A 15,439-nucleotide genomic window follows, 5' to 3' on the forward strand; every position below is an offset into this window, starting at 1 on the left:
CAGTAATTTCCTGCTGGTACCTAGTCAAACCCCACTGTGACATTTAGTCACGCATGCCAGCTGCAGACTCAGTTAAACAGATCACCAGACTACTGCACAGGTTTGGAGCTGCTCATGGACTTCGATGCCTGATACACCCTCTCGCATCAAAGTGAGCTGTGTCTGCTTTTTTGAGCATCTATTTTATTTCATTTTTTTTATCCTGTCTCTGACAGTAGTTTGCTTCAGATGGCTGAACTGACAACTAGAGGCCCACAGGATGTCCCTGGCTCTTCCCCTGATGAAAACGAATTTCCTTTTGGATATCCCAATAACATCTGTGAGGATGTGCCTGATCAGAAGTACCTGTGCAGCAGCTGCAATAACGTTCTGAAGAAAGCCCTGCAGACACTCTGTGGGCACAGGTACTGCTCAGCCTGCCTCTCCTGGATTGTACGGTAGGTCCTTGCCTCAGAGGGTTACATCACCGTGGTGGATTCTGTGACTGCAAGCTGTGTTGTGCCACTGAGCTCAGTAGCTGAGTCTGTAGCTACCTGGCCTGCTGGACCACAGTCATTTTACTGTCTGGAGGTACTAACTGTGGGGGACTGCAGGCTACTACACCATGTCCTTCATGTTTCCAGTTTGGAAATCTAGAGGGTGGGGAAGGCTGGATTACTGGGCTTGACAGGTATCAATTTTTATACCTGTAAGTGTGAGATAATGATTCTGATTTTACCTTGAAGAACGAGTACAAGACTGACTTAGTACTTCCATGGGACTTTACAGTCCTTTGATATGTGATGTTATGGGATTTTAATAAATGTTATCTGAGAGTTCTATTTTTATAATTCAGCTAGATCAGTACATGTTAAGGTGCTGCTGCCATCAGTAACAAACAGTAACATCCATTGTCCTGGACAAGCTGAAAACCAGATACTTCATTCCCCTTTCTTTTCTTTTTTTTTTGCCAGAAACAATAAAAATGCAATTTGCCAGAAATGTAAGGAGGAAGATCCCAGCACTTTGAGTGAGGAAAGCCTGCTGGCAGAAGAAAGGGTAAGTTGCAGTTCACAGTTCATCACCATTAACCTTTCTCTGGGCTACTCTGCAGACAGCACTGGGCTACAGTTCAGGAGAGAATAATGTAAAACGTGATAGCAACTGATAGTTACACATTTTAACTTATGCTTTAGCCATTTGGATTTCCCACAGCTTTTAATAAAGTGTAATGGCAACCTAAGGCTTTCCATGTCCATCAGGTTCTGCAGCATAAAAGCCCGCACTCTTCTGTATAATTAACTTTTTATTGTCTCAAAGTAACCAGTCCTACTTGTAATAATACCTCCTAGTTGTTACTGACTATCCTTAGTAAGTATCCTAGTGGCTTTTCCAATCTCATGGTTCTCTGTACCCTTCAAACAGGTGACCAACCTTAAAGGTGGAGCAGCTCTAAGAGAAAAAACTAAAGTGTCAGCTAACCATCTGAATTGCCTAGAAAGTATTTTGACAGCCAAGATATCTGGAGGAAATAGTGGAAAACAGAGAACAGAATGTAATAATAGATAAAAGTCTCTGCACTGGCAAATGTCTAATCTGTAAGTTAACAGTGCAAATCTCTTTTGCTGTTGTGTAAATTTCCAGGCAGACCACTGCACTATTCCATATCCTGAGTATATACTGGGCCACAGGGCTCAGTTCCAGCTTGTCTTTTCCCCTCTTTTCTGATTACATGCAGGAATACCAAGAGACACACATTCTATCTAAATTTGTTAAGGAAAACTGAAACCAAATAAGCAGCTGGCAGTGAGGTAAAAGGCAAGGTTTAGGAAGTGGCTGCAGCAAAATGATGAAACTGCAGTTAATGCTGAACTTGGAGTAGCTCAGTAAAACTCCTCAATTCTGCCATAGATTTCCCAGTAACAGAATTCCCTGCATCATGTAACCACAAATAGGTACAGCTAAACCCTTATGAACTTTCTACTCTGTGTTGAATGTCTGTTCTCTAATAACTTTGGGATTTCTCTACCTTGGGATTCTCACTAGGGCTGCTGGGACTTTCTGCAGAATCTGTGGGTGGGTTGCTGTAAACAGTCACTCTTGCAAGCTGATCTGCTTGGGCAGATTCTTATGCCTGTTGAGGGTCCAGATGAAGTCAATCATCAGGAAGGCATGAGGATCTGCCTGCACAGATCAGCTTACAGCAAGTGGTTGGAGTTTGTAAACAACATGAATAATGAAGAGCATTCAGCAGGTTTATTCTGTGTATCTATTTCTGATGATCTCTGCTCTGCCTTTGCTGTGGCTTTGCTTAATGTTTATTTGCTCTGCTATCTGTTTATGTGTTTATATTTGAAATAAGACACCTACACAAGGCCCTGTGAGGATGTGTATTTGCCTTAGCTTCTCCTATGATTTATTTCTGTGGTAACTCCTATTTCTTCCCTGTTACACTTTTAATTTATGATCCCTTCCCACACAACATCAAGTGTTATCATGGTGCTGTTAATCAGTATCAGTTACTGAGCATCTGCATCTGTCACTGAAGTCAATGAGAAGAGTGAGGGCATCTTCCCAAGCCTCTGCACACACCCTCTCTGCTGTCATTCATGGGCCTGGCATAGGGGAGAATTCCCTGCTCTAAACTGAACATGAGCTGCTTTGTGTCTCTTCCCTCTCTGGCTGTTTTTAGAGCAGCTGTAGATCCTGGTTCAACTGCAGAGGGCCAAGCTTAGCTGGAGAGAAAAAAAAAAAAAGTCTCGATTTATCCTGGTCAGATTGATCCATTTGTTAAACTTATCACTAGCTGATTGATCTTCATGATCACATGAGCTGTAGACCAGAGTCCTCCCCTCTCTGGAAGCTTCAAGGTGCACATTAATGTGGGTCACAATGGCAGGGAGGAATGCATCTGGCAGCGTTTTTTGGAGGGGACATGGCAGGGCACCTCCACTTGTGTCACAGACAGCTCTGGGACAAGCAGGTCTTGGCAGCTGTGTGTGCCATGACAGCCACCTGCAATCATCAGCAACCCCTGCACTAACATCTTCCTTTGAAACATAGCTAAAATGAAAACAGGGAGATGTGAGACTACGATGTGTCAAATGAGAGAGAAATGTTTTCTGTTTCCTTGTGTTTGACCCAGAGCACTTTTATGTCAGTGAGAGTCTGACATTTTACTCTGTGAGGGTCTGACTCAGGTCCCTACTAAAGTTCGGTGCAAACTCAGGTTCCCAGATAAGAGGGCAGAAGTTCAGCTGAGTATTTTGAAGCAGTGACCTGTGTGGATAAAAGAGGAGATGAGGATTTCCTACCTTATTTTTCACCTGAGTAGTGGCCGTAGTAATTTAGCAACTACAAGTGTGAAACAACAAGCACGGGGAATGCACACAGCAGTAAGAAACTCATGCACTGCTGGGACTGTCCCTGGAGTTAAATATATTGTAAATTATCTGTTTTGTAATGCCAGGAAATTCCTTGAGTTTTTCTCTTATGACACAAGCTACCATGTGCCTGATAACTTGAATTTCTTTTCTTTGATTTTGCTCATAGATTAGGCTAGAATGTTTTAGAGGGTGGGGAGTGAAAACTAATTGTACCTTGATGGCTAGCACATCACACAAACTCTCCCAGACATGATTCTGTACAACCTACCCAATTGTTTTTAAATTTGTGTGTGTGTGTGGAGTTGCAATTTGTCTGCAGAGTTCTGGACCGTAGGAAATGAGTTTCTATGAGACTCTGCATCTAGAAATGTATCTCATTGTTACCCTTCATAGTGTTGGCTGGGCTGCTTTAGGGGGATTAAATATGACAAGTGTAGGTAAGTAAAACCATCTTGTATCTAGGTTTTAAAAAACTAATCAGGAATGTGGATTCTGATAATTTTGCTTGTTTTCTTAGCTTGTTGTGTAGAATTTCAGTAACTTTCTTGCAGTGTGGGCGTCATTTGTAAATATTTTCTTCCATTTACAAAGCTTCTTCCCCAGGTTCTTGCCTCGCTCCCTGCTGTGACATGGGAAATCTGCAGCACTCCCTTGTGAAATTAGCAACACATCATCAACTTCAGTAGAGCTTGTTCTTATGTCAGTTGTACCTGTTTTGATTGTGCAGATGTAATATTAAGTGTGTAGTTTGGTAATCTACATAATAATTGTACAGTTTGTCATGGTTAACACAAAAAACCTTATGTAGTGCAAACAAACCCCACTCACATATGGTTTGCATTTCTTTAGTGCACAGTGCCATACTAAATGGAAACAGCCATGGCCTGAGAAACTGCTCTCACTGCAGAACAGTCTCAAGTCCTCTCTGCAGCACGTTTAGGAGGTGTTAATGACCCCAATAATGAAACCCATTCATTAAGAGTGGCACATGGCAGCACCCTCTAGTTAGGGTCCTGTCAGCACGTTCACTGCATGTGAAATATTTCAGGCTTCTGAGCAAAGAAACTTAAAATAATAGCTGCAGTTGGCTAGGCATACTTTCAGTAAATCATATCACATCAAGTAGTTTATTTTTTGAACCATAGGAAAGAAATTATTTAATCATGTATTTGGGCTTACACCACACCAAGATTAACTTGCTGTGTTAGAGTCTTATGGCAGTAAGTGCATTAAAAAAATAAGGGATTTGTCAAGATCTGAAATGTTGACACAATCATCTTATTCCTATGTCTGGAGTTCTTTCTGATCAGTGTGTTTCTTTTCCTCTACTGTGTTTGCTTTTCAGGCTTTTGGTGATGCTGCCATTAATAAGGAGATTTCTGAGCTCAAAGTGCACTGTGTGACCCTTGGATGCAGTTGGTCTGGTATCATGAAAAACTTTGAAGTAGGTTTAAAGGCAGTTTATGGAAATGAACTTGCACTTCTACTAGAGTGGGGCCAGAAACACAATGAAAGTAGCTTTTCAGCAAACACTAATTAATGCAATTTCATTAGAATCAGTGCAAGTGCCATGATCTATACCAACAGGGTATCTAAACCCATGCCATTAACTTTACTTAGGGCTTTGACCAAGTCTAGAACATCTTGACTGATTGTAAAATTAATGTTGCACAAAGGTACATCAACTATGGTTTCTTATCCCAGTAGTTTACTTATTATTTAAATGGAAAAATGCTACAAGCAGGTTTTGACAGACCAGAATACTTCAGTCTCCAGAACGCTGTTATGGGCAATATCCTTGGTATATTTTTAAAAGAGAAATAATTTCCTTTTGCATAAATGACTCTTTCTGCTTGAATGTGCTCACCATGCTTTTGAGACTGGTGTGAAATGCCCCAGGTGAAATACTTAAATGGGCATGATTTGGGAATCTGCTGTGCAAATGGGATTAATGAAAACATGCAGATGATTCTGATACTAAAGCAGCTCTATTTTGGTGTAGCCACAGAGGGGTTTTCTGCATTTAGAAGAAGGAGTCTGCTGTGTACCTTGTATGGCTGGGTCTGAAAAGCATCTGAGGTGCTGCTGCCTTGCCTTTGCTGATTTTGCACAAATGTTCTGTTTGGGTGGATTCCTCTTTAAGGAAAAATCCGCCCTGTTTCTTTAGCCTCATAGTTTTGAGAAGTGGAGGCCCTCTCAGCATGAATACAAGGCAAAATTGATTTGAGAGCTGGGCGTGTGATTGAAATTGGCATTTCTGAGCCTGTTCTGTAGGGGACAGCCATCTCCCTTCAAAGACAAAATTAGTTGTGACACAGTGTCTGCAGAAGCTCCACTAAAAGAGGTCAGAGTAAATGGTGTTTCTTGAGATACTGTGTGCTTAAGAATCTGCAGGCAGACCTGTTGGTGTGCTTCTGAAAGGCAGATGCTGGTGTTTTTCCTTGTTGTGATGAGGGCATGCAAACAGTGAAAAGGCAACGTTTTAAAAGTTACTTTAAAAGTTACTTTGACTGTAGGTAAGGGTCGTGTCCTAATTGTTGCATAGCTGTTGTCAGACATCCATTTGTTTATGCTGTGCAGAGATGTCAACAGACTAACCATATTGATCCTAGAATGGAGTGGCCTCATTGCTCAAAACACTCCTACCCAAAACCCCACAAAAACCCAAACTCCTACAACACCCTCCCCCTCCCCCTGAGAAAACACCCTGAAAACCCCCAAGCTTAAAATTAGGGATCCTGTAAAACCAGGAAAAAAAGCTGGGACCAGAATCAGGTTGTTTTTAAACAAAAGCACTGGAGAGAGACAGTTAAAGGGGGGATTCAAGTTTGAATTTATCAAATGTTTGTTGATTTTGCTTTTTAAGTTAAGAATTAAGACACAAGCCTCAGTAAAGTCAGTGAATTTTTCACTACCTCAGCAAAATTGTGGAGTGAGACTTTACCCAAGCTTAGAAAAAATGCAAAGCAAAGATCTAGGCTGGCAGAACAGAGGCTATTTAGAGATAAATATCTATCTGCAGTATACATTTTGGGTTACAACTTTTTTTTTCTATTTTCTTTCTTTTTTTTTTCTTTTTTTCACTTCCAGGAGCATCAGAGTTTGTGTGAATATGCTTTAATCCCTTGCCACACTGGTTGTGGCCACGTGGTCATGAGAAAGAAACTTGCAGATCATTTGGAAAATGGATGTGTTAATAACATGACAATGTGTCAGAAGTGTAAGAAGAGCTTATCCAGTAGTGAATACCAAGTAAGAACATTTCTCTGTTTCAAATTAGGGCTTTGTATTAATGTCTTAAATAATCTATCGTGACATTTTTCGTCTTGATTTCATGAATGCTATTCCACTTGGAGAATGTTTCATTTTCCTGACTTTGCTAATTTTTCCATGTGTGTGTTGGAGGGGAAAATGAGCTGCATTTGCTGGTCTGCTCTGTTACAACAGAGAGGAAAATATCTGGTGCTCATCCAGGGCTTGGGCAGCCCATGTTTCAGCTCCTGTCTCACAGCATGTATCCCAGCATGGGGTAGGGAAGAAGCAGAAGGACACAGACAGTGGCAGGGGAGAGATCTTGGAAGTGGCTGGAATTTGACTCAAACTAAAACTGCCCACAAATGTGTAAGGCAGGACTTTGTCAGGGTATTTCTATTAGGTGTGATTAGATACAACTCTCCAGATGAGCAGCAGTGTCCTTGCAGAGCAGAAAGATTCTAAATCTGCCACTAATTTCTTGCTGACTGTTTAAACATATTTACTACATATTTCTTACGTTTAAGTTGTGTTTTTCGTTGTTGTGACAGAGAGTTGCAAAACTTCTATGTATGTACCCTATATACACATACACACATGGTAACAACTTGTCTGTCCCCAGCATTTGCTCAAAATCCTGTTTAAAACAACCTTTTTCTTTCCTTTTGTCACAAGATTGTAGCTGATCATCAAAATTGTAAGCTTCTGTTACTAAACCTCTTGCATTCTTTCCTAAAAGCAGTGACCTTCTCAGTTGATGCTCAAAGTTACAATTGCAGGGCAACTCTGTGTGTTACTGACTTGCAGGTTTGAAGTGTTTTATACATTCATTTTAACTCAAATAAAAGATGCTCTTTGTTTTTACCTATTTTTGTAAATGCAGCATGGCACAAATTCTGGGAGTGGCATGAGGGCATAAAGTGACTGACAGAAAATATTCTGCATTGATGAAGAAGGAAATGGTGTGGTGGGGCAGATGAATAGTGACAGAAAATTGTCTGTTCTGATACAAAGAGATGTAGCTTCAGCAACACACTTCTCAGCCTCTTGATTGAAGCACATCATCTGTTGTTTAGGATGTTTTGTGATTAAAAACTCCTGGAGCAAAGCAACAGCAGGATGAATGAGAGATGCTCTGTGTGTTGAAAGTTTGGAAAACGTTCTCATCCCAGCCCTACCTAACCTCAGTGCCTCTGGGCTCTAGTATAACACAAAATGTTGGCCCACACTCTTTTGGGGTATACCATAATGAAATACAGAATCATAGAATCATTAAGGGTGGAATAGAGCTCTCAGATCATCAAGCCTAACCATCCACACCACCATGACCACTAAACCATGTCCTAAAGTGCCACTTCTACACAGTCGCTGAACAGCTTCAGGGATGGTGACTCCACCATAGATTTTGCCCTCAAGATGATGCAAAGAGAATAATTACCAACCTTGGTGCTCTGTCCTGGGATGGAGGCACAGTGATGCCAGCCCTACATGACAGGAGGGTTGTTGCAAATATCTCAGAAATGTAGCTTGAAGTAAGTAGGAGTGGATAGCCTTGCAAGTTGTAACTGCCACAGATTTATGCCTTTCCAAGCAGTGAGCTGTGAGAATTAATCAGCCTGAGGGTAACAGTCTTTCTGGAGTAAGAACAAGGTGCTCCTAACACCTGCTGCTTGGGAAGCTTTTGCATGTGCACTTCATATCTTACTAACTTAGAGAGAAGAGTATCTGCACCCAGGCACCTTTTACCAGTGCTACATCCAGTGTATGTCTCAGAGAAACAGTAAATACCAGAAGGTGGCAATACTCAATCCCTTTCAGCCTTCCTGAGTGCAGTTGACAGGCTGGAGGAGGAAACCACAGCTGTGTGAGTACTCCCTGAGCACCCTTCTTTTCAGAGGTCTGTGATACCACAGGTGCACCTCAGCAGGCTTTGTGTTCTTGCAGTGAAGATCTGTTTTCCTTCCACCCATTCTGGTTAGCTGTCATCAAATTAACTTTCTGGTTAGGATACCTTGGCAACCAAGCAGAGGAATTGCCTTGAGATGTTCATTTTTCTCTGCCTGCCTTAGTTAATTGGTAAAATTGGAATTTTCCTGGTTACAGGAACTGTTTTATTAAATTTGTAGTCATGTGGCATATGAATTTTGGTAGTTGTGTGTGTTCCATGTATCCACAATCCTCTGGGAGAAAGCAGTAAGTTTTGGGCACTTCTCTTACTCTTTCCACCTCAGTTACTGATCTTGAGAGTTCTTTTATTTCCATACTTTAAAAAAAACTTCCCACAAGCCTCTCTCCCCCTCAAGAAATCAGTGATTGTAAGGAGTCAGACAGTAGAAAGGGAGAAAATAAAGGCACACCTTCTGCAATAGCTAAGATACAGACTTTTAAAAAAGGAGTTAGAGGCTGAGAAAAACCTGCAGCTGTATTTCTGAGCATTGAAAGAGAAACCTCAGGACATTTTTCAGGGGAGACTTGGAGATTGCTGGAATGGCTTTGTCAAACAATTTCTAGACTGCTGTAGGAAACAAAGTGGCCTGCAGAGGTGTTTATAAAGATTAAAGACAGCCCCACCTGAACAATATGAATTGGAAGTTGACAGTTGCTGTGTTAAATACACATATTCCAGTTGTATGAAGCAGCAGCAGGAGGATTACTTTAGGATTACTTGGAGCCAGAAATGGCAGGAAGTCTCATGCTAGCAGTAATGCATTTTGCATTAGCACATTGTGATGGAAAATTTGGATTCCAGCCTTCAGATGTTAACAAGCAGGATGCAAGAAGGATCTGCACATTAAGCAATCTATATGAAGTCAATTCAAGAAGAGTTTATATTTGAGTTTCCTGTACAGTTGCTTTCTGTTCTGTAATCCACCAGCATGTCATTGCTTATAGCTATGTGTAGATGCACATAGCTATGGTTTGAACTGGACAAGACTTGTGCATTGCCAATCTTGCATCAGATTTCCCAGGGTGACCTTGCAAAGCATCTGTAAGTAGTTTCCTAAAGCTCTGGGCCCCAGAAGTGAAAGATCAGGCTTTGTACTTGCACTTAACCAGGTATTGCATCTGCAGAGCCATCACTGAGCACACCTGCTAGGCTGAAGAGTAATCAGCTTAAAGGCTCAGCTTGAGAGACCTCTGAGTCTGCAGGTCGTTGGACAGGGGACAGCAGCACCTGCTGTTAGCAGATGTGCTTCGGTCCCTGATTTCTGGACATCATTTCCTCTGAAAAGAAGCCAGAGCACTTAGCAGCCTGCTGCATAGTGAGGCCCAGAGCAGGCACTGTCTGCACATGGGCAAAGGATTTTGCACCCTGTGTTGTGCTGCATGTCAGAGTGCTCCTGGGGAAGTTACCTTTCCTTCTTTTACTCTTCCTTAATCCTCACCTTCCAGGAAGAGAGCAAGAAACTTATTGTAAACTTTTTTTCCATGACACAGAATTTCTTGTAGAAAAGCCTCCCTAATCCCCAGAGTTTTGTAAAAGGGAAGTAGCATTCCCAAACAGAAGCTTTATTTCAAAGGCTCCTAAATAAAGATGCTCAATGATTTTATTAACGTACTGAATTCTTTTCTTGTTGTTTTAATAACAGGAACATTCATGTGAAGGCAGTTTATGTAGGGAACAAAAATGTATGCAAACAGAAACAACATCAAAGGAGAAGGTAGGTAAAAGATGAGTGAATACATTACAGCTTTGTACCCATTAAATGAACATCTGAGAACACTGTCAGATATGGCAGTTCTCTCTGGGCACTTTCTACATCCCAGCACAGTTCTGCTCACTGTCTTCTCTTCTCTGCTCCAATGATTAACTTCATTAAATTATCTTCTCAATTAGTCTTAGAAAAATGGGGAAATGTTTGTTTCAAATATTCAAGGAGACCCCCATAAACAAAAGAAGAATTTGCTGGTTAGCAGTGTATTTGAAGAGACATGCTTCTAGTTGTGAGGGAGAAGAAACCTGAACCTCAGGGAGAGGTTTTGGGCTGATAGAGCCACAGCCCAGGACATACTGCATGACACAGCTCTTCTGTGCCTTCTTTATGAGGTTTGGAATAGCTGTGGCCATGGTGGTCCCTACTGTAGTGGATCACTTTGCTTATTGGCATCTTACCTATGAGAAGTTGTTGCCAGGGGATCACTGTGGTTTCTTGAATTATGGTACATCATTATGAGGTCAGTTAGATGGACACTTAACTGCCAGGCTGTCTGCAAGAAACTTGCAATCAACCACCCTCTTGACTGATTTATCAATGAATTTTCAAAGCTGGTTGGACACTGGAAGCTGTGGTATTTCCTTGGCTTGAATTAAACTGATTTATAGCTTCTGGGATTGTAGCCTGGTTGGTTGTAGGTAAATACAATAATCACTTTTAATTGTTTGGGGTTTTAAAATATTTTTTTTCAACAGAACTGCTCTGCACCCTTAATCAGCAGGGATGGATGTTATTTTTCTGAAGTTGGCTGTTCATTTAAGGTGAGTGTCTTCGGGAGGGTCTCAGTGGTGTACAACTCAGCACAGTGCCTTTGGTCTAGCCTGCCTTTGTGGTCAAGGTAGTAGACCTGGATTTAAATTTATCTTTAAGAAAAGACAGAAAGTCTCTAATTTAGCAGAGGTGATGTTGGAACTGCCATGGTTACAAGGTGGGTGTAAGGTGTAGCTCAGCCTGTGCTGCTCTGTGCATTCATAGATGTTTGTTCCAATTCTGCTGGTTTATCAGGTGTGCTGTTCTGCTCTGGTTTAGATATTCTCTTCAGGAATAACACCTCTTAAAACAGGGTCTTCTTTGTATTTTAGTTGGCAACCATTCCCTTGTCTCATCCTTTGTGCACAGTATGTGTATTAAATATTGGCTTATTTGAGAATCTTGCTGGGACTCTGCTGGCGTCCTGATTAATACAGAACTGGGAGCCAGTTGTGGGGTTTTTTATATATCCTGTGTGCAGTGTGAACATGCATACTAAACTGATCCTTAGATTAGAGGGTTTGTTGGTTTTTCTCTCTCCATCTCTCCTCTGAGAGCTGGCTGCAGTATTTCGCAGTTTTTCCATCTCTGTCTCTCCCAGGAAATTAAAGGGAACATGGCTTGATTTGGCCCCAGGCCAGTTGTGGTAGGTGTATGGAGAGTGCATTGAGAATGTCTTCTTACAGGGAAGCAAGGAGAAGATAAAGGAGCATGAAAAAACTGCAGTTGGGGCCCACATGCTGCTTCTGCTGCAGTACATAAGGCAGCTGAAGGCAAGCTTGTTCAGTGCTACCAAGGCTGCAAACAGCTTCATCCCACAGTCAGAACTGAGTAGGAATGGTGCAGGAAAAAGCATCTCTGAACTGCAGATCCCAGCGGGGTTGGACATCAGTGGGGATGTGGAAGTAGACTGTTTCCCTGGATCTTCTGTTTCTGAAGAGGAATCTGTTCTACAGCAGCTTCTGAGGGAAAAAGTGATTTCTGAGCTAGAAAATAAGCTACATGTGTTTGAGAACATTGTGGCAGTGCTCAATAAAGAGGTGGAGACCTCAAACTTGGAAATTGCAGCCTTTCGGAGACAGAGTGAACTCGATCAAAATTTAATACGAGGCCTTGAACTGAAGGTGAGTCGTGATGGGCAGCACTGTCTGAGTGCTTGCTCTGTAGATAACACATACTGACATAGGGAGGGTGGTGTACAGATCAGCACAGGGATGGGCAGAGTAATTTGAACTGTTAAGTGAGAAGTTCTAGACACATCTACAGGATCTTTTTGGTGTTTTGGATAAATTTTGAAAGGGGCATCTCTAATATTTGTTGTCTAAATCCAGGTTTAGGTACCTAGATATTCCTGAGAGTTTTAAATGTTCTGAGTTTGCTATGATCAGACTGTGAGCAAGCAAGACACAGAATCACAGAATGTTAGGGGTTGGAAAGGACCTCCATAGATCAAGTCCAACCCCCCTGCCAAAGCAGAATCTTCTAGGGCAGGTCACACAGGAATGCATCCAGGTGGGTTTTTAATTGACTGATCCTCTTAAAGCTGCATTATTCCAGGAGGACCAAACAACCATTTATCCAGTTAACTGTTACTTAAGAAGTCAAAAGAGACCTTCCAGAACACTTAAGAAGTCAAAAGAGACCTTCCAGAACATGAGATTCCAGAATAATTCTGCTGCTTCTGCAGCACAACAGCCTGGAGAAGGGGAGGGGATTGAGAACTGATCTGCCTTTTCTAGATTGCAGAGCTGCACCGATGCCTGACACAGAAGGACGCAGGCCTCAGCACTCTCCATAAGAGTCTTCTGTTCTCTGAGCAAGCTTCCTATGATGGGGTCTTTCTGTGGAAAGTAACAGATGTTGGCAGGAAGCTACAGGACTCTGTGACTGGAAGAACAGTCAGTTTGTATTCCCCAGGTAAAACTCATGATGTATATGTGTCTTCGCAAAGCCCAGCCCTTTAGCAAACCTGCTCACTGCTCTACAACAGTGCTTCCTTCTGCTCACCTGCACAGGAGGACCTTTAAAATAGCTCCTAAACTAAGATGTTGTTTATATGAAGGCTTCATGCTCTCCTGCCTTTGTGATGTGCTCTTCCACAGAGTTCTGTTCTGAGCTTTCATTTTGCAGTTTGCACTCCACTTCATTTGCTTGCAGGGCAATCTGCTGGATCTGTCTCATCTAACCCACAGCGTGGTGCCTGATGGTACCCAGTGGTTTTCTGTAGCACTTCTCTCCCATGTGAGAAGTAATTTGAGTAGGTAAAATTTGCTTGTGTGGCTAATAACAGGTAATTTTCACTGAGGTGTGAGGCACTAAAAGGATTCCAGACAGTGGATTTTCATTGCTTGTAGTCTCCAGGGTGTACTGATTTGTCTGTTTTCATCTCTGTGGTAGGAGAACACGTCACACACTACCTTTTCCCATATACCAGAACACTCATTATGTCTTTGTCTCTGATTTTTAGCTTTCTACACTGCAAAGTATGGCTACAAGGTCTGCCTGAGGGTTTATCTGAATGGGGATGGGACAGGAAAAGGAACCCACATGTCCCTTTTCTTCGTTGTCATGAAAGGAGACTATGATGCTTTACTCCCGTGGCCTTTCAAACACAAGGTAAGAAGGGCATCTTCTCCTATTGGATCCAAGCATAAACTCAGTGGACACCCAGGAGCTTTCTCTGGAGTTCAGTGGAAGCTGGAGTGCTTTCCCATTTTCCTCTCCCATGGCAACTAGCCATACTGTGATCGTGGGCAATGATTTGTCTCTGAAGCTGCTCCTCCTGCGATTCCATACTTTGCCTTGTGGGGTTTTTCAGACAGGGGAATACTGGTGTTTATTCTGTCCCAACCTCTGTCCCCCTGAGCTAAAGACAGAGACCTGTCTTTTCTCTGGCTGTTGCTATAGATAGATAGTATCAGTTTATGAGTGAATCATGATTTGCTGCCTATGATTTACAGGTGTCAGAGGTATGAGTTTAGGGTTCTGCTTACAAACATATCATAGATGTCCTGTGTGACCCTGATCTTGGAGTGGGTCCAGAGGAGGGCCACAGAAATGATCAGGGGGCTAGAACATCTCTCGTATGAGGACATGCTGAGGGAGTTGGGGTTGTTCAACCTGGAGGGAAGAAAGCTTTGGGGAAACCTAATAGTGGCCTTCCAGTATCTGTGGGGGGCTACAAGAAGGCTGCAAAGAGACTGTTTTCAAAGGCCTGCAGTGATAGGACAAGAAGCAGTGGTTTGAAATTAGAGAAGAATAGATTTAGATTGGATGTTAGGAACAAGTTCTGCACCATGAGGGTGGTGGAACACTGGAACAGGTTGCCCAGGGAGGTAATTGAAGCCCCATCCCTGGAGATCTTCAAGGTCAGGCTTGACAAGGATCTGAGCAACCTGATCTAGGGGAGGATGAACCTGCAGGGAGGGTTGGACTAGATGACCTTTGGAGGTCCCTTCCAACCCAAACCATTCTGTGATTTTGTAAGGGGAGTCTGATAATGGCAGCAATGGGTAGAAAGGCAGTGGAAGCATGCACAGGGTTCTGATCCCTGTTGTAGCCCTTGCCTCTGTGTGGTAGTAATTCCCTAAGCTTTTCATTTAAATAGCCTTTCTACCATTTAGCAGCCAGTCGTCACTGTGTTACAAAATTATTACATCCATTTCACTTTTAAAGCTAAAGAACACTGAGTTGATAGAAGTGGTAATGAGGTGGGGAGATTCTACACTGATACTTAGGTTGTGTCTTCACATATTTGTGTACAGGCCACTGAGCTGCTTCTTTTGATTCCAAACCACAATAACAGAATCAATGTAATGACTGTAACCAAACTCTGGGTTGTTTAAGTTGTCAGGAGAGAGGGAGAGAAAAACAGTCTTTGGACTGTGCAGTTCTCTACCAAGAAATAATTCCTTGCTTTATTTTGTGCATGGCAGAGTTTTAAATACTTCATCTGGGAACTGTTACAATCTCCCTGACCTTGCAGGTTGTGAAACGTTCATTATAGTTTGTATTTAATTATCAATGGAGCATCCAGCTGTTTTTGCAGAGTTTTTGCAGCATGTTTGCACTTGTGTCTCTGATGTTTGCTGGTTTATTTTTTGGTTCAGTCACTCAGCATTGCTGCATTCCATTTTTCAGGTCACATTTATGCTGCTTGACCAAAATAACAGGGAACATATCATTGATGCATTTCGCCCAGACTTGACTTCTGCTTCATTTCAGAGACCAGTGAACGAGATGAATGTTGCAAGTGGCTGTCCCATGTTCCTCCCTCTGTCCAAATTACAGTCACCTAAATATGCCTATGTGAAAGAGGACACACTTTTCCTTAAATGCATCATAGAAACAAATTAG

General features: G+C 42.2%; 1 protein-coding gene across 1 annotated transcript; it reads left to right on the forward strand.

The window, feature by feature from the left end:
• The first annotated feature begins 228 nt into the window (after positions 1-228).
• On the forward strand, positions 229-15,439 carry TRAF1 (TNF receptor associated factor 1). Its single transcript, XM_054393560.1, has 10 exons — positions 229-437; positions 954-1,038; positions 4,711-4,809; positions 6,456-6,617; positions 10,208-10,279; positions 11,029-11,094; positions 11,770-12,207; positions 12,823-13,000; positions 13,551-13,699; positions 15,224-15,439. Exons 1-10 carry the CDS (start codon positions 229-231, stop codon positions 15,437-15,439), a joined length of 1,674 nt encoding a protein of 557 aa, XP_054249535.1.

The sequence above is a fragment of the Indicator indicator genome, chromosome 28 (assembly GCF_027791375.1).
Source record: "Indicator indicator isolate 239-I01 chromosome 28, UM_Iind_1.1, whole genome shotgun sequence".
Lineage (NCBI taxonomy): Eukaryota > Metazoa > Chordata > Aves > Piciformes > Indicatoridae > Indicator > Indicator indicator.